The sequence below is a fragment of the Aegilops tauschii genome, chromosome 3 (genome assembly GCF_002575655.3).
Source record: "Aegilops tauschii subsp. strangulata cultivar AL8/78 chromosome 3, Aet v6.0, whole genome shotgun sequence".
Classification (NCBI taxonomy): Eukaryota; Viridiplantae; Streptophyta; class Magnoliopsida; order Poales; family Poaceae; genus Aegilops; species Aegilops tauschii.
In genome coordinates this window covers 400,532,904-400,552,826 of record NC_053037.3, presented here as the reverse complement: position 1 = coordinate 400,552,826, position 19,923 = coordinate 400,532,904, and the positions used below count along the sequence as shown (strand labels likewise).

The window sequence follows — 19,923 nt, the reverse complement described above, 5'->3', positions numbered from 1 at the left end:
GAGATCCAATTATGATGAACCAATTGCTACTGAGTTTTGTGCACTAGATTATCTTTATGAGGTTTTGCTTGAAATTCGTGAATCTGAAAATTGTGATGAAATTTATGAAGAGATTCACGATAGCTCCTTGAATAAAAAGCATGATTGCAATGATTTTACTATAAATTCTCTTGATGTCAATTGTGCTAATAATATGCAAAACCCTAAGCTTGGGGATGCTAGTTTTGCTATGTCTACTACTTGTTGCAAGGATCATGATTGGGGTGATTCTTCTTATGATCTTGAAAATTTATTTAAGCTCCATGATGAATATGAGATTGATAATAGTGTTTGCAATATTATTGAAAGTGGGTTTGGAAGAGTGTCAACTTTAGATCCCACATATTTGGAGAACATTCAACTTATGAAATTTTTGATAAAAGTGGGTTTGGAGAGGTCATGACTTTAGTTAATGTTAATCCCACTATTTTGGAAGAGTGTCAACTTTACATGCATGTGGATCATGTTGAGAATATTGTATGTGATAGCTATATTGTTGAATTTGATTATGATCTTACATGCAATTATTATGAGAAAGGAAAATATGGTTGTAGAAATTTTCATGTTACAAAATTACCTCTCGTTATGTTGAGATTGCTATTGTTCCTTTCTTCTTCCTTGCATATGCTAGTTTTTGTTCGCCTTGATAATTTGTTTGCTTATAAAATACCTATGCATAGGAAGTATGTTAGACTTAAGTGTGTTTGCCGCATGTTTTATGATGCTCTCTTTGTGCTTCAGTTCTTCTCTTTCATGTGAGCATCATTAAAATTATCAATGCCTAGCTAAAAGGCTTTAAAGAGAAGCGCTTGTTGGGAGACAACCCAATATTTTTCCTTGCTGTTATTCAATAAATAATCCATCTAGATTCTGGTTAGATGTGTTTTTATGTTTTAATTAGTGTTTGTGCCAAGTGAAACCTATAGGATCCTCTTGGATGATAGTTATTTGATCTTGCTGAAAATTCCAGAAACTTTCTGTTCACGAAAACAATTGTTTAAAATCATCAGAACATGATAAAATACTGATTCCAATTGCAGTAGATCAATAAACAAATTATCTAGGTCGTCCTATTTTGGTGGATTTTTCTGTGTTCTAGAAGTTTGCGTTAGTTACAGATTACTACAGACTCTTCTGTTTTTGACAGATTCTGTTTTTCGTGTGTTGTTTGCTTATTTTGATGAATCTATGGCTAGTAAAATAGTTTATAAACCATAGAGAAGTTGTAATACAGTAGGTTTAACACCAATATAAATAAATAATGAGTTCATTACAGTACCTTGAAGTGGTGTTTTGTTTTATTTCGCTAACGGAGCTCATGAGATTTTCTGTTAAGTTTTGTGTTGTGAAGTTTTCAAGCTTTGGGTTAAGATTTGATGGATTATGGAACAAGTAGTGGCAAGAGCCTAAGCTTGGGGATTCCCAAGGCACCCCAAGGTAAATACAAGGACACCAAAAAGCCAAAGCTTGGGGATGCTCCGGAAGGCATCCCCTCTTTCGTCTTCGTCCATCGGTAACTTTACTTGGAGCTATATTTTTATTCACCACATGATAAGTGTTTTGCTTGGAGCGTCTTGTATGATTTGAGTCTTTGCTTTTAGTTTACCACTATCATCCTTGCTTTACACACCCTTTGAGAGAGACACACATGATTCGGAATTTATTAGAATACTCTATGTGCTTCACTTATATCTTTTGAGCTATATAGTTTTTGCTCTAGTGCTTCACTTATATCTTTTAGAGCACGGCAGTGGTTTTCTTTTATAGAAACTATTGTTCTCTCATGCTTCACTTATATTATTTTGAGAGTCCTACAAAACAGCATGGTAATTTGCTTAAATTGAGAAGGTAGTCCTAATATGATAGGCATCCAAGATAAGTAAAAAATATCTTATAAAGTGCGTTGAATATTAAGAGAAGTTTGATGCTTGATAATTGTTTTGAGATATGAAGATGGTGATATTAGAGTCATGCTAGTTGAGTAGTTGTGAATTTGAGAAATACTTGTGTTAAAAGTTTGTGATTCCCGTAGCATGCACGTATGGTGAACCGTTATGTGATGAAGTCGGAGCATGACTTATTTATTGATTGTCTTCCTCATGAGTGGCGGTCGGGGACGATCGATGGTCTTTTCCTACCAATCTATAACCCTAGGAGCATGTGCGTAATACTTTGTTTTGATAACTAATAGATTTTCGCAACAAGTATATGAGTTCTTTATGACTAATGTTGAGTCCATGGATTATACGCACTCTCACCCTTCCACCATTGCTAGCCTCTCTAATACCGCGCACTTTTCGCCGGTATCATACACCCGCCATATACCTTCCTAAAAACAGCCACCATACCTACCTATCATGGCATTTCCATAGCCATCCCGAGATATATTTCCATGCAACTTACCACCGTTCCGTTTGCTATGACATGCTTCATCATTGTCATATTGCCTTGCATGATCATGTAGTTGACATTGTATTTATGGCAAAGCCACTATTCATATTTTTATACATGTCACTCTTAATTCATTTCATATCCCGGTACTCCGCCGGAGGCATTCACATAGAGTCATATTTTTATTCTAAGTATTGAGTTGTAATTCTTGAGTTGTAAGTAAATAAAAGTGTGATGATTATCATTAGTAGAGCATTCTCCCAAGTGAGGAAAGGATGATGGAGACTATGATTCCCCCACAAGTCGGGATGAGACTCCAGACGAAAAAAAGAGGCCACAAAAAAAGAGAAGGCCCAATAAAAAATGAGAGAAAAAGAGAGAAGGGACAATGTTACTATCCTTTTACCACACTTGTGCTTCAAAAGTAGCACCATGATCTTCATGATAGAGAGTCTCCTATGTTGTCACTTTCATATACTAGTGGAAATTTTACATTATAGAACTTGGCTTGTATATTCCAATGATGGGCTTCCTCAAAATGCCCTAGGTCTTCGTGAGCAAGCGAGTTGGATGCACACCCACTTAGTTTCTTTTGTTGAGCTTTCATACACTTATAGCTCTAGTGCATCTGTTGCATGGCAATCCCTACTCACTCACATTGATATCTATTGATGGGCATCTCCATAGCCCGTTGATACGCCTAGTTGATGTGAGACTATCTTCTCCTTTTTTGTCTTCTCCACAACCACCATTCTATTCCACTTATAGTGCTATATCCATGGCTCACTCTCATGTATTGCGTGAAGATTGAAAAAGTTTGAGAACATCAAAAGTATGAAACAATTGCTTGGCTTGTCATCGGGGTTGTGCATGATTAAATACTTTGTGTGATGAAGGTAGAGCATAGCCAGACTATATGATTTTGTAGGGATAACTTTCTTTGGCTATGTTATTTTGAGAAGACATGATTGCTTAGTTAGTATGCTTGAAGTATTATTATTTTTATGTCAATACTAAACTTTTATCTTGAATCTTTCGGGTCTGAATATTCATACCAAAAATAAGAGAATTACATTAAGGAATATGCTAGGTAGCATTCCACATCAAAAATTCCGTTTTTATCATTTACCTACTCGAGGACGAGCAGGAATTAAACTTGGGGATGCTTGATACGTCTCCAACGTATCTATAATTTTTGATTGTTCCATGCTATTATATATTCTATTTTGGATGTTTAATGGGCTTTATTATACACTTTTATATTATTTTTGGGACTAACTTATTAACCGGAGGCCTAGCCCAAATTGCTGTTTTTTTGCCTATTTCAGTGTTTCGAAGGAAAGGAGTATCAAACGGAGTCCAAACGGAATGAAACCTTCGGGAACGTGATTTTTTGAACAAACGTGATCTAGAGGACTTGGAGTGGACGTCCAGAAATAGACGAGGAAGCCACGAGGTAGGGGGCGCACCTACCCCCTGGGCGTGGCCTCCACCCTCGTGGGCCCCTCGTGGCTCCACCTACCTACTTCTTCCTCCTATATATACCTACGTACCCCCAAACCATCACAAGCGACCACGAAAACCTAATTCCACCGCCGCAACCTTCTATACCCGTGAGATCCCATCTTGGGGCCTTTTCCGACGCCTCACCGACGCGGGAGCCGCGTGCCAGCTGTCTTTCTTTAGGATCATTGCATGAGAAAACTGAGCACGACGTCTGTGCTCGGGTCCGTCCATGCAGCGTCGATAAACCTAACGGCTGAACTCTGTCTGGCGGGCCGGCCCCGTTCACGTCACCTCCTGGGGTCATTGGTGTTTGGCCTTCTCATGCGATATCCTCCAGAGATTCACTCGGCGCAGGCCACCTAACCATCTCGCAGGACCCTTGCAAATGTTTCGAACCAAAAATTCAGGCGCAACCCGCCTTGAGGAAGGGCCTCGTGAGTCCCGCGCTGGCTCACGGGTGCCCATATACACCTCCTCCAGTCCTACCGTGCAAGCCATGTGTCAGGACAGGGCTGTACACGCCCCGGAGTCTCCCCTCAGAGGGGGCTCCGACCCACGCACCAGTGGAAGCCCCATGCTCCGTGCTGGCGGATGACAGGGTCGAGGAGCGGCTATGCCCATGCAAGAGTGGAAGCACCATGCTCCGCGTTGGTGAATCAACAACCGAGGGCACCCTAGCAGCTGCAGTAACCTTAGGAGGTCTCTTGAGCCCGCCGTCCGGCCTCACCGTGCCGCTTTCCCCATGGGAGGGTCGCGCGAGGGGGCTGGGTACGGGGGCTATGCCTAGGCCACGCCTGGCGCATGCCTCCTCACCAAGTCTCTCGCACCTGGTCTTCGCGCGACCCTCCCAGGCAAAAGCTGGCGAGGAAAGGTGTGAGGGCTCCGGATTAGCCCAGACACTGCTTACATTTCCTTCATGAGGGTTCTTCCTACGTCAAGGGGGACCCCTGAGCATCGCGACTCAGGGGACTCACTGGTAATGTAGCCCCTCACCCCTTGGTCTCGTCCTGGCGATCCGGACGCCCCAACGGCGGTTGAGGCATGCGCGGGGCCGGGCCCTGCCGACGCAGAACGCTAAAGCAAACATAAAGGAAATCGCGGAGTCCTAGCAAATTATTACAAAACATAATGTCTCTCAAGTTCAAGCAGAAGTCCTCACGCCTCCACGAGGCATGGTAAATGTCGTAGGGACAAACTAGGAAGAAGCGCCGCTATTGCCTCGATTGCCGACGTCGCCCGCCGCGGGAAGCTCGTCATCGACAACGCCACCGCCATCTTCGCTGCCGGCTCCAGTTGTCGCGGCCGCGGGGTCGATGTAGAGGAACTTCTCCAGCAGATCTCTTACCTGCTTCTCCACAGCCTCAGCGGCAGCGTCGTGGGACTCAGGAGCCACTAGCTCGATCAAGGCACCAAGGTCGAAGCTTGGGTTCCGGAGGTGGAGGTGGTTGAAGACGCGCGTCGCGGCCGAGGTGAAAAGCGCGTCGCACTCCCCTTCCACCATGGTGCCCACTCCGGCGACGATGCCCTCGAGTTCCTCGCGAGCTTGGCAAGAACACTGGCAAGGCCATCCTTCGGAGTCGCCAGCGGCTTCTTGTACCCTTCTCCATAAAGGGACTGCAACGCCGTGCGGGATCTCAGCTCGAGGGAGACGAAGGCGTCGCGCCCCGTGGCGGCCGCCTTCTCCGCCACAGCGAGGGTCTTCTCCCTGGCCTCCAGCCGAGCTGTCTCCTCGGAGACAAGCTTGGTATGGGACGCCTGAGCCCTGTCCACCTCCTCCTTCAACTTCCCCAGGCGGCTCCGCTCTGCAGCCTGTTCCTGGGCTGCCTGCTCCATATCGGCGTCGCGATCGGTGAGCGCGGTCTCCCGGGCCTTGAGCTCCTCCTCCCGCTCTTGGAGTCGACGGGTGTGGGTGGCCTACTCTTCGCGGAGGGCCTTCAGCTCGGCTTCCACCATGGTGTAGCGCTCCTTGGCGGACACTGTGTCGACCAGCGCCGCGTCATGGTCCGTCGTGGCCTCGCCGGCCTCCTTCCTTCCCTCCACGACGGCTGCCTCGTCCTGGCCCCAGGCCGTCCTGATGGACGCGTCGGGCTGGAGCCACCCCGAGATAAGCCCCAGAGGCTCCGTCACCACGCACTTGACAGCGCCCTGAAGATCGGTCCGGAGCTGTTCCAGCGCGGCTTAGGGCTCCTCCAAAGCGCCGGGCTTGGCAGAGGGGCCATAGTCTGACGGCACAAGGGCTTGGGGACGAGGCGGCACCGGTGAGGGAGTCCTGGACTAAGGGGTCCTCGGGCGTCCGGCCTGTTATCCATAGGCCGGACTGATGGGCTGTGAAGATACGAAGGCCGAAGACAATACACGTGTCCGGATTGGACTCTACTTGGCGTGGAAGGCAAGCTAGGCAACCTGTTATGAAGATTTCCTCCTATGTAACCGACCTCATGTAACCCTAGATCTCTTCGGTGTCTATATAAACCGGAGAGCATAGTCCGGATAGGACAGGTTCATTACCATACACTCATAGGCTAGACTTCTAGGGTTTAGCCATTACGATCTCGTGGTAGATCAACTCTTGTAACACTCATATTCATCAAGATCAATCAAGCAGGAAGTAGGGTATTACCTCCATAGAGAGGGCCCGAACCTGGGTAAACATCGTGTCCCCCGTCTCCTGTTACCATCGATCCTAGACGCATAGTTTGGGACCCCCTACGCGAGATCCGTCGGTTTTGACACCCACATTGGTGCTTTCATTGAGAGTTCCACTGTGCCGTCGACGAAAGGTTTCATGACCCCTTCAATTGTCAATAATGACGCTGTCCAGGGAGGGACCTTCCTCCCCGGACAGATTTTTGTGTTCGGCGGCTTCGCACTGCGGGCCAACTCACTTGGCCATCTGGAGCAGATCAATAGTTGTGCCCCTGGCCACCAGGTCAGGTTCGGAAGCTTGAACTACGTCGCGGATATCCGTGGAGACTTGATCTTCGAGGGATTTGAAACTGCGGCGATCGCTCCCCCCTTCTCCGATGGACATGACTTAAATCTGTCATCGGAGCACACCCAGGAGATGGATCATGTTGCTGCAACGGCCTCAGTACAGAAGCAGATCATCCCCTCCAAGGCCATGAAGTCCGCGGCGTTGAAGCCGCACACAGACTCGACATCCTGCAATGCTTGCGCCAACGGAACCCCGGACTCGTCTCCGGCTACGTGTTCCGAATCAAGTGCGCCTGCGGACACCGAGCTGGATCGGTTATCGATTTTCGAATTTAGCGCCGCAGACATCTTCCAGCATTCGCCTTTGGGTGACGTACTAAATTCTTTGAAGAACTTGTCCTTGGAGGAAGACTCACAGCCGAACTATGTTCGGTTCGAACTAGAGGCGGACGACGAGGAATTTTGCTTCCCACCCGCCACCCACTTCATAGCCATCGTCGACGACTTAACCAACGTGCTTGACTATGGCTCCGAAGACATCACCGTATGGACGACGATGCTGACAATGAGCAAGGCCAAGACCCGCCATTCACTGGACGTTGGACGGCCACCTCTTCGTACGACGTATACATGGTTGATACACCCAAAGGATCTGGCGACGACAAAGAAGAGCCAGATAAGAATAAACCTTCTGAGACGCAGTCCAAGCGCCGGCGCCCCAAACGCCGTTCTAAGCCTCGCCGTTCAAAAGATAGCAACACTGGTACCGGAGAAAATAGCACTCCGGGCGACGCCGAAAACAATGAAGACCCTGTCGGTGTTGCATCCGAACAGGAGGAACATGACGACAGGCAAGACAACCCTGATGAGCAGGCCATAGAAGATGACTCGGGGGATGATAGTTACCGTCCACCTTCCGAAGAGAAGACAAGCCTCGGCAACGAAGATTTCATCGTGCCTGAGGACCCTCTAGAGCAGGAGCGCTTTAAGTTTCAACTCATAGCCACTGCAAGGAGCCTGAAAAAGAAACAGCAGCAACTTCAAGCTGAACAAGATCTGCTCGTCGACAGATGGACTGACGTCCTGACAGCAGAAGAATACGGCCTCAAGCGCCCAGCCAAGAGCTACCCGAAATGAAGACTGCTACCTCAATTCGATGAGGAGGCACCGGAGCACACATCTCCCTCGCATAATGCAGTACGACCACCACGTGGTCGCGACAGGGCGGCCGACCGGCCACCACGTGGTCGGGATAAAGCGGCAACTCAGGCCGAACAGCAGCCTGCCAAACCGCCCCGCAAAAATAAAGACGGAAGAGTTCGGGGACACACGTATGACCTCCGGCAGACCCTGGACAATAGAGCAGGACATACAAGATCGATCTACGGATCGCGAGGACGTGCCTCGAGGCACGAAGATGGCTACCTATTCGGACGTGACAAACCTAACAACGCCTGGTCCGAATGCCGCAAACGGACTCCATCAGAGCTACGCCGCGACACGGCCCGGTACAGAGGTGCCGCACACCCTCTCTGCTTCACAGACGAGGTACTGGATCACGAATTCCCCGAGCGATTCAAGCCCATCAATATCGAATCATACGACGGCACAACCGATCCCGCAGTGTGGATCGAGGATTTCATCCTCCACATCCACATGGCTCGAGGAGACGATCTCCACGCCATTAAATACCTCCCACTCAAGCTCAAAGGGCCAGCTCGGCACTGGCTTAACAGCCTGCCTGAAAATTCTATCGGCAGCTGGGAGGACTTGGAAGAAGCTTTCCTAGACAACTTCCAAGGAACATATGTCCGGCCACCAGACGTCGATGATCTAAGCCACATAGTTCAACAACCTGGAGAATCAGCCAGAAAATTCTGGACTAGGTTCCTAACTAAAAAGAACCAGATCGTTGACTGTCCGGATGCCGAGGCCTTGGCAGCCTTCAAACACAGCATCCGGGACGAATGGCTAGCACGCCACCTCGGCCAAGAAAAGTCGAAGTCCATGCCAGCCCTTACGGCACTCATGACCCGCTTTTACGCGGGAGAGGACAGTTGGCTAGCCCGTATAACAACACAGCCAGCGAGACAGGCCCCTCGGAGGCCAAGAATAGCACTGGCAAGCTTCGACGCAACAGACACAAATGCCGAAGCAATGACAAAAACACCGATGACGCCACAGTCAACGCCGGATTCACTGGCTCCAAGTCCGGCCAGCGGAAGAAGCCCTATAAAAGAAATAATGAAGGACCTTCCAGCCTGGACCGCATACTCGATCGTCCGTGCCACACACGGCACCCCGGACAAGCAAGCCAATCATACCAATAGGTATTGTTGGGTTTTCAAGCAGGCCGGCAAGTTAAATGTCGAAAACAAAGAAAAGGGATCACAAAGTGAGGACGAGGACGAAGAGCCCCGGCAGCCGAACACTGGGGGGCAGAAGAAATTTCCCCCTCAAGTCAAAACTGTGAACATGATATACGCTACACACATCCCCAAAAGGGAGCGCAAGCGTGCACTCAGGGACGTCTATGCGGTAGAGCCAGTCGCCCCCAAGTTCAATCCATGGTCGTCATTTCCGATCACCTTTGATCATCGAGACCACCCAACCAGTATCCGTCATGGCGGTTCGGCCGCATTGGTCCTTGACCTAATCATCGACGGATTTCACCTAACACGAGTCCTAATGGACGGTGGTAGCAGCCTCAACCTGCTCTATCAAGACATAGTTCGGAAGATGGGCATCGACCCCTCACGAATCAAACCAACAAAGACTACCTTCAAAGGATTCATACCAGGCGTCGAGGCCCGCTGTACGGGCTCAATCACGCTGGAAGTGGTCTTTGGCTCTCCGGACAATTTCCGAAGCAAGGAGTTAATCTTCGACGCCGTCCCCTTCTGCAGCGGCTACCACACATTACTCAGACGAACAACGTTTGCTAGATTCAACGCAGTGCCACACTACGCTTACCTGAAACTCAAGATGCCCGGTCCACGCGGCGTCATAACAGTCAACGGCAACATGGAACGCTCTCTCCGAACAGAGGAGCACACCGCCGCCCTAGCAGCAGAGGTACAGAGCGGCCTTCTCAAGCAGCAGCATAGTGCGGCTGCCGAGCCCCTGGACACCATCAAGAGGTCCCAAACTACACTGTTGCAGGACAGCAAGGCTCATCAAGAGCTCGACTAGCAATTTGGCTTCCGTCCCAGTCCGGATGAAGTAGTGGCATTCGTACCACGCGTACATAATTATGCACTCAAGATTCCATGGACATCGACGGAGGCACAAGCTCAACAGGGATCTACAGTTCGGCTAGACCGACCCCGGATACACCTCTTTCTTTCTATTTCAGGTTCCCTTTCCCGTGAGCCAGATCACAAGCCCCTTCGAAGGATTGGCATACAAAGGGGACATGCAGCATAGGTGTGTAGGGTAACCTCCATACGTTCTTCTTGACGGTATTTTTCCTTCTTTCTTAGGACCCGTACGCTACCCCCTCTTGATTCTAACATATTACATAGCCCGGGTGCTTATCACGCTATTTGTACAAGATACGCCTTAACGTATCCATTCAGTTATAATGATAATGATTTGCGGCCCACTTTTTGTGGTTTTCGCCCCTTACTTCATTTCATTTCGATCTGCTTATTAGCCACATTGGTACTCTTTTGTACGTTTCATATTTGCCAGGGGCTGCATATCGCCCCACAATGAGGCAACAACGTCCGAACACTTTTTGTATAAAAGTTCGGCACCCTGAATTTAGAATTATATGCATTGGCTCGGAATCATGTCTTTGGTCAATAGTTGGGCTACCCGGCTCCTGTGCTTGCTACCCTATGTTCCGCTCTATCGGCTAGGGTAGTAAAGGAAGAACTACTGCGGTTGTGCCCTGGCCTTGACCGGATGAGCACCTCAGTAGAGAAATCCGAAAACTGTCATGATACGGCGAGAGCCGGTCAGCTGTTCGTGGGTTACAAAATCGTTGGAGATTTTTTCCGCCTCACGCGAAGGATCGATACTTCCCGATCAGATGCTGACAGCACCCTAGCTTGGACCAGGGGCTGCGCACTTGCTTAATTATAAAACTCCTATGGCTAAGTGAGGGCGTTTAAGCCGTATAGTCTGATTGCCTTGTTCGTTGCGCTAAACAACTCCTTCAAGGACCATACAATTGGATCAAGATTGTTTAGATCCCATCCCGAACACCTCCGTACTAATTACGTGAGGGCAGAAGCCGACGACTGGCCAACCCTCATATTGCATATAACACGGCCGCACAGGAGGAAACAATTTAAAGCATAACGAAATTACATTACAAAACAAGCTCTGTCTTTATAATACAAGGCAAAGGCCCAATACGAATGTATTCATTCAAAAATAACGTCCTGCGAACATTGAGCTGCCACAAGTCGAGACCCTTCTATGACATCCGCAAAATATTTCTCGGGTGTGCGGTGCTCCTTGCCCTCCGGCGGCCCGCTGGCCACTTCAACAGCGGTCATCTTCGCCCACCACATCTTGCAGCGAGCGAAGGCCATACGGGCGCCTTCAATACATGCAGAACATTTGACGACGTCCAGCCACGGACAGGCTTCCAGTAGCCGCCTCACGAGTCCGAAGTAGCTGCCGGGTATAGCTTCGGCTGGCCATAGCCGGATTGTCAGATCCTTCATGGCTAGTTCAGCCACCCTGTGCAGCTCCACCAGCTGCTTCAGTTGATCGGTGAAGGACACGGGATGCTCTGGCGTCGCATACTGCGACCAGAATAGCTTCTCCGTAGAACCTCCTCCTTCAGCTCGGTAGAACGGGGCAGCGTCTGATACGTTGCGTGGTAGATACGCAAAAGCTCCCGGGGAACTCCGAACCCTGGTTATAAAAGGTACTGCCTCTCCGCACACTTGCTTTGCATCTTAAAAGCCTTACCCGCCGTGATCTTCCTGGCCTCCTGGATCACCTGGATGACGGCCTGGGCCTCATTCCGCGCGGTCTCCGCGCCCTGACGAGCCTTGGTGAGTTCGGCCTCCTGAGCCGATGCATCATTCTCCAAGGTCTCACATTTTTTCACTGCATCTTGGAGCTCCTGCTGGATTTCCTTGACACGGCCCTCGAGCTTCTTACGGGCGGCTTGCTGCTGGACAGCCTTCTCATCGGCCTCGCCCAGGGCCTTCCTCAGGGCCTCGACCTCGGTCGCGGCTCCTGCATACATTTCGACATTACAGTCAATACTCAGCGTCTCCGCTTTCCGAACACACAGCAAGACGTTACTTACCTTGCTTCTCCTGCAGCTGCACTCTAACCTCGCCGAGCTCGTCCTCGGTTTGCTCCAGCCTCTGCTTCAGTTCAGAGACTTCGGCAGCATGTGAGGTTGCGGCCAACAGCGACGCCTGCTCATGCACACATATCACGTTAGTCTCCTACACTAGAGGATTGATCCTCTGTCCGGTTCCTCTTACCGAGCACCGGACAGTGTCTCAGGGGCTACTGACTATATGGGTTTTTTCTCTGTTATTTACCTCGAAACATGTCAACAGGTTGTTGCAGGCTTCATTCAGTCCACTCTTGGTGGACTGAACCTTCTCGATCACCGCGCTCATAAGAACACGGTGCTCGTCAATAACGGAGGCGCCTCGTTGCGCCTCAATCAGGTTATCCGGCGCCCCTGGATGGACAAGGACCACCAGCGGAAGCGGTGCACCCCCCCTCCTTCAAAGGGGGTTGCCCGCCCGACTCCGGAGCCATATGAGTCTCCAGAATCATACTCGGCTGAGGGCCAAGCTGGATGCGGCCCTCTTCGCCAGTCTCCATCAGGATCGTCCCCTCCATATGTCCGGCAGTGAGGCTTCGCCAAGTGGTGCCTCCCGGACAGCGTCCTGGGTTCCTCCCCGGTTCGGATCGGCCCTCTGGGACAGCACTTCGGTGTCATCCCCGGCCCCGGGGGAATAAGCAGGTGATGGCGACTGGCTCGCCATCTCCGACGGAGCCAACGAACTTCCAGACGAGGATCGCCGGATTAGGTCGCGGGCCAGACTGCAATGGTACGGTTAACTACATCAAGATAATGGAGAGAAAGGGCTGGATGTGTGCATAAATAAGCCATGTCACTTACGACGCGGCCTGGGGCTTAGTGCGGGGGAGTCGTTCCGGACTACTGTCAACGTCCCACGCGGTGTTCGCCGCCGGAACGCCCTTCCCCTTTTTGGGCGCCTCCGCCTCCAGATGCGCCCGAGCTGCCCTCTTCTTCTTCCTCTCCTTAGGGGGAGGATTGTTTTGTTCCTCCTCCTCCTCTTCCCCGTCATTGTCCTTAGGGACAGAGGAATGAGTTCCGTCGTCTTCGGACACCGCGTCCGAAGTACCCTTACGACGGAGGCCACTCTTGGCCCCCTTTGCCTTCTTCTTGGCCTTCTTCTCCGGCGCCTTATATGGCGCCGGTACTAGCATCTCTGTCAAGCGCGGGATGACTGGTTCTTCGGGTAGCGGAGCCGGACACTGGATCCGCTTCGCCCTCTCCGTCCAGTCCTGAAAGAGAAGTGATAAAAGCTCAGACATCATCCTCGAAACAATTAGGTTGAGGACTTATCCGAAATAACATACCTTGTTGGCGGGGTGTGTACAATCGTGACTACGGTCTGAATCCGTGGCCGCTGGTTTTTCATTACCCATGAAGAGCAATTTCCATGTGCCTTCGTGCGTAGTCTCGAACAGCCTCGCCAGGGTCCGGTGCTTCTTTGGATTGAACTCCCACAGCGGGCGGCTTCGGCGCTGGCATGGAAGGATCCGGCGAACTAACATCACCTGGATCACATCAACAAGCTTGACGCTCTTGGTTACCATGCTCTGAACGCGCGTCTGCAGCGCTATCAACTCGTCAGGAGAACACCAGTCCGGACTCTTCTCGACCCAGGAGGTGAGTCGCATAGGAGCGCCGGAGCGGAATTCGGCAGCTGCGGCCCAGGTGGTGTCGCGTGGTTCTGTTATGTAGAACCACTGCTTCTGCCACTCCTTTACCGTATCCACGAAGGTGCCTTTGGGCCAGGAGACGTTGGACAATTTGCTCACCATTGCCCCTCCGCACTCCGCGTGCTGGCCATCCACCACCTTCGGCTTCACGTTGAAGACTTTGAGCCACAGCCCAAAGTGGGGTTGGATGCGGAGGAAGGCCTCGCACACGACGATAAACGCCGAGATGTTGAGGAAGGAATTCGGGGACAGATCATGGAAATCTACCCCGTAATAATACATTAACCCGCGGACGAAGGGGTGGAGTGGAAACCCTAGCCCGTGGAAGAAATGGGGGAGGAATACCACCCTCTCTTTTGGCTCCGGCGTGGGGACGATCTATCTCTCGGCCGATAGGCGGTGGACAATCTCCTTCGCCAAATATCCGGCCGCCCGGAGCTCAGTAATGTCCTCCTCCGTGATGGAGGAGACCATCCACTTGCCCTGACCACCGGATCCGGACATGGTTGCTGGGGTGGAAAGGAGATTGGAACTTGGGCGCTTGAGCTCGAGGTTGGGAAGGCAGAGACAGAGAGAAAGCGTGAGAAGAGGAAGGGGGAATCCTTATCTCCTTATAAAGGCAGCAAATATTAAACGCCTCCTCACTCGCCTTGAGATTCGCCTATTCCCAAGGGCTGTGTAAACGACACGGTTGAGTTACCCATGCCCGCATTGATGAGAATCCCGCGATAAGGGGACACGATCTCTGCCTCGACAAGACGTGCCAATAGCAACCGCGTCTTGAAACGTAGGACAAACGGTTCGAAATTATGACCGAACGGACGTAATGTCACATTGTGGAAAGCTGTCAGCAGATGGAACTCGTGTAAAATATATATATTCTCTCTGCGGTTGTGCATGGTGTATAACAGGTCTGGATACAATCATCGTGTCCGAAGACTATCTTGGAGTTCGGAAGGAGGGGAACCCACCTTGCAATGCCGAATACAATCTACGCGCCGGACTCCTCGTCATTGAAGCCAGGTTCAGGGGCTACTGAGGGAGTCCTGGACTAAGGGGCCCTCGGGCGTCCAACCTGTTATCCATGGGCCGGAATGATGGGCTGTGAAGATAGGAAGGCCGAAGACAATACCCGTGTCCGGATTGGACTCTACTTGGCGTGGAAGGCAAGCTAGGTGACCTGTTATGAAGATTTCCTCCTATGTAACCGACCTCATGTAACCCTAGATCTCTCCGGTGTCTATATAAACCGGAGAGCATAGTCTGGATAGGACAGATTCATTACCATAGACTCATAGGCTAGACTTCTAGGGTTTAGCCATTACGATCTCGTGGTAGATCAACTCTTGTAACACTCATATTCATCAAGATCAATCAAGCAGGAACTAGGGTATTACCTCCGTAGAGAGGGCCCGAACCTGGGTGAACATCGTGTCCCCCGTCTCCTGTTACCATCGATCCTAGACGCACAATTCGGGACCCCCTACCCGAGATCCTCCGGTTTTGACACCGACAACCGGCGCCTGGACCGGCGCTGCTACAGCAGCAAGAGCAGCAGGGGGCTCCAGAGCCCCCAAACCCCCCGCGGGTACAACGGCGACGGGCGGCCTCGGAGGCTGCGGGGCCACGGAAGCGGTCTCCTCCTGAGGCTCCACCACCGAGCTCGGAGAGGCCCGCTGCTTCACCAGGGAACGCGAGGCGGCCTCCTCCGCCCACGTTGAGGCCGCCACGGCCATGGAAGATGGTGTGGCCTCGGAAGCCCCGACCTCCTCCTTCCTCCTCTTCATGACGGGCTTCAGCCAGGTCACCAGGAGGGGAATGTTATGGGCACGACATCAAGGATGGAAACGAAAGCAAGGTAAGATACTTACTCATCTGCGGCGACGTACGCCCTTTTCTTCGCCAGGACCGCAGTGCCCCCGATCCTCCTGAGCGCGGGCTTCGTCGCGCCCTAAGGATCAACCGGGCACACGGCAGCTGGCTCCGGGGCAGCTGCGACGGGCGACGAGGCGGGGGTGTCGCCACGAGGAAGTGATGCTACCTCGCCCTTCTTCAGAGTCGCTCAGCTCAGCCTCCGCAAAGGGGTGCCCCCGGACCTCGTAACGACCCCGGTGGAACGCGGGGTTCCCTCGACCAGGCGCTGGGCGGCGGCGTCGTCATCAGAAAGCTCGCGGATAAGCTCGCTCTGCGATGGAGGAGAAGTCTCCTCTGCATCGTCCATGGTTTCCTCCGAGTCCTCCTCCCCCTCCTCCTCTACGGAGCCCTTGCCAGAGGACTCCGGCACCGGGCAGTTGGGGAGCTTCGGCGGAACGAGCCCCAGCTCCTTGAAGATGGGCATGGCGGCGGCCAGCGCCGCCCCGTCGCCGCGGCGGTACAACGGGAGGTAGGCCGCCGAGAGGCTGCCCAGGTCCTTCTCTAGAAAGGTACGCACGGCCTTGCTCAGCTCCTCGCCAGTCAAGCTCCTTGGGCGCAGCCAGAGGTCGTCCTTCGCGCCCTTCAAATCCCACATGGGGCACAAGTGTGCTTGGAGCAGGGCCAGGCGCTGCACCAAGAACTCCCTCACAAGCATGGCCCCCGTCAGTGCCCCGCACTCCAAGTGCGCCTGCATCAGCCTCAGGACCGACGACGCCCGGGGGTCGGTGAGCTTCTCATGGGCCAACTGGTCCAGCTTCTCCGGCATCTCGGTCGGCAGCTCCAGCCGTGCGTGGAGGCCCTTGGCGTCCATGTAAATCCATTTACGCCGGAAGTCCTCCACCTTCTTCCTGACCCTCATGAGTGTGTTTCCGCCGTGGACCGCGATGAAGGAGACGCACCTGGAGCGATGGGCCTGGTCATGTATCTGGAGGTAGAAGAAGTGGCGGAGCAGTGCAATGGAGGGCGCCACGCCCACAAAAGCCTTGCAGTAGAAGGCGAAGATCGACAAGAGAAGGATGGAGTTGGGCTGGAGGTGCAGAGCATGAACCTGGTAATGGTCGAGGATGGCGAGGAAGAACTTGGAGAAAGGTGGTACGAGCCCCGCGAAGACGCTATGGAGGAAGAAGGGATAGAATGTCCCCGCCAAGGTCCCCCGCTCGATGGAGCCGACCCGGAGCGCCGTCTCCGTCCCCTCGTTGTCGTTGCTCGCCGTCAGCGGGAGCACGACGGCAAGGTGCCCCACCTTGGTAATGGAGGATGTGCTGAGGGCCGGCACGGGCGAGGAGGTAGAGTGCGCGGCCGGAGTGGCGGGCTTCACCTTCTTGGTCGCCATAAGCGAAGATCTTGGGGTAAAGATTCGGCAGATCTGGAGACGCTCTCGGCAGGGAGAAAAGGGGATCTGGAGCAGGACGAAGAGAAGGCAGTGAAGGCTCAGCGGCAGGAGCCAGCCGTTTGTCAGCCCGGGCGGTTACCGAGGCGGCATGGGGAAGTGGAGACACCCACGTCCCATCAAGCACCACGCTTTGGCTCGACCCATAGACGATTGGGGCCCGCAACGCTTCACCCTTGCCTCTTGGCTTCGCCTCGAAGCCAAGTCCGAGCATGCCTTGGGCTCGGGGGCTACTGTCGGTGTCCTGGGAACCAGGGTACCCAGACCTACCTGCCTGCGGCCCACGGCGTGGCTCCATCGATGGCCTAGTAAGGCCCATCTTCAGCACCGACAAGACAAGACCCTTGCGAGGGGCCAAGCCTCACGAGGCGGACGACATCAAGACCTTCGGAGGGAGCGGCCTCCCTAGGCTGGCTCCTGAGGAGCGGAGATTCCTATGCAAGCACCCACCTCATGAGGTTTGGGTGACGCAAGACATGACGACCAAGGCCAGGCGAGCGCCAGTGGGCGCAGGACAACAGGTTTCCTCTTTGGTGCTAAAGAGGCAAGCGCGGGCGCGGGGTCCCGAGGAATCACCCAAAGGTTTCCATTCTCATGCAATGAGACCAAGTCCGCCAGGACGGCAGGACGGATGTCATCGCCGAGCCCACCACGGCATCACGACCAGAAGCTTTGCAGGCGAAGACCACCTTTCGTCAGGATAGGATGTACTTCTCGTCCCCCTTCAAAATTGGTCATTGTGGGATCCCTTCCCGCCTTCGTTTGGAGGAAGAGGACCAAGGCCACTATAAATATAGCTTAGCCACCACCGTAGAAAGAGAGAGACTTCTCTAGCTCACACCGACACAAGAACAGACCTCCTAAGGTTGTTCTTCCTCTGTACTAGTTCATCATCAACCCCTTGCGAGGCTAATCCACCCCAAAGTAGGAGTAGGGTCTTACACCGCAAGGTGGCCCAAACCTGGGTAAACTGTCATGTCTCTTTCCTTCCCTGTTCATCGAGCTAGGCCGTGAGGGCGATGATTGGTTGGCTGGACAGGTTTAGTTCTTTGCACATGCCCCAGAGTTCGAACCTTTCTTGGTTCTGCGGAGCCCTGAATCCAATAACTATACACGCTGCAGCACATGGGAAACTTGATTAATAAGCTAAACCAGTGTGTTGGTGTTACTAAATCAGACTTACCCAGTACTTCCATCATGTTTGCCAGTGGAGCACGCTTCCGCTAATACGCCTACGCACCTCTCTCTTCCATTAGCTGACATATGGGCCCTCTTGAGGTAGACCCACATGTCATCGGCTTAACTATTTACACTCTGAAGGATGGTATATCCTGGTAGTAGTACTAGTAGAATTGAGATTTAATGCACTTTCTTCCCCGTCTTTCCCTCTTCTTCTTCCTCCTCTCTTCCCCATCATCGGCCACACACCATTCCCCCCGCTCACTGCTTGCCCGCCCGCGCCATCTTCCTTGGTAGCTCGCATGTACCATATCCCCCCGCTCATTGCTCGGCCACACACGCCAACTTCTTCACTCACCCGCCTGAATCCACTTCCCCGCTCGCTCGCATCCACCGAAAACCCCAATCACTCAGCGCCCTAAAAAACCCTATGGCAGAACCGACTGACACACGGAGCCGTGACTGGAATTCCCTCCCAGATGTTCTGTTGGGGAGCAGATCTGTAATCGTATGGACCTGCTCAGCACCGTGCGTCTGGCCACATGCTCGGTGTCTTTGTACCGTCTACTCATCTGCAACCGGCCGACCCTTTTCAAAACACCCTGCTTGCTGATGCCCAATCCTCGCAGGTGGCCAGACACCGACTTAATGATCATATGGAGGCTACTGTGGTGCCCCTCAACATGCTATCACTACCCATCCACCTGTCCTTCATGCACGGCCACTACTGGGCAGGCATGAAGGCCAACTGGATCGTCCTCATCCACCAATCCGGTAGTCCGTGGCATCTTGTGGATATCTACACCCAGCGAGAGATCACCCTTCCATCGTTGGATACCACCGCCATCGAGCCTCGCGGCCCGCCGGACACTCCTGCCTACTACGCACGAGACGCGTCGAGCTTTTGGTGCGACCTCCGTTTGCGGAAGATTGTAATCTGCGAAGTGCCCACACCATTAAAAGACTACATGGCTTACAAGCTCATTGCCTTGTTTGACATGGGATTAGTCTATCTGGAATCCGGTCGCCATACATGGTTATGGCTCATCGTCGATCCTCTTTACCCAACACTTCTGTCTGATGCTATAGTGCACGATGGCATCGTTTATGCGGTCGACGCACAGATTGGCTACCTATACTGGTGGAATCTATCATCGTGTAATTGTTCTATCTCATCTCATCTTTACCTTAAGAATGCGACTGCCTGTTCATTGTTACAAATTTAGAATATATAGTATGTCTATAACCACATCATTGCTATATGTTCCTCTCATTTCCTAGATTTTTATGACCACACATGTTATTGTTAGAGTTGATATGAGAACAATTGGCATCTAATGATTGTTAGAATAGATATTATGAATATAACCTCATGATTGCTATATGTTACTCTCATTTCCAGGATTTTTATAACCACGCATGTTATTGTTTAGAGTTGATATGAGAACAGTAGTAACTGCTATGGTAGAATATGAGTAGGCCCTATCATAGCTGTTTTCCTCTCATTGTTACATGATGTTTGAACCATGACATATTGCTAGAATATGAAAGCCATTGGCTTATTTTTTTAACTTGGGGTATGATTATGACCACGGCATTGTAATTCT

At 51.9% G+C, this 19,923-nt stretch overlaps 1 protein-coding gene across 1 annotated transcript; it reads right to left on the bottom strand.

Annotated features, from left to right (window-relative positions):
• Positions 1-5,131: 5,131 nt before the first annotated feature.
• LOC109766173 (uncharacterized) lies at positions 5,132-5,769 on the bottom strand. The gene is made up of 2 exons (XM_020324938.1): positions 5,518-5,769; positions 5,132-5,470 (listed from the first exon to the last, which is right to left on the bottom strand). The coding sequence occupies exons 1-2, from the start codon at positions 5,767-5,769 to the stop codon at positions 5,132-5,134; spliced, it is 591 nt and encodes a 196-aa protein (XP_020180527.1).
• Between the last annotated feature and the right edge of the window lie 14,154 nt (positions 5,770-19,923).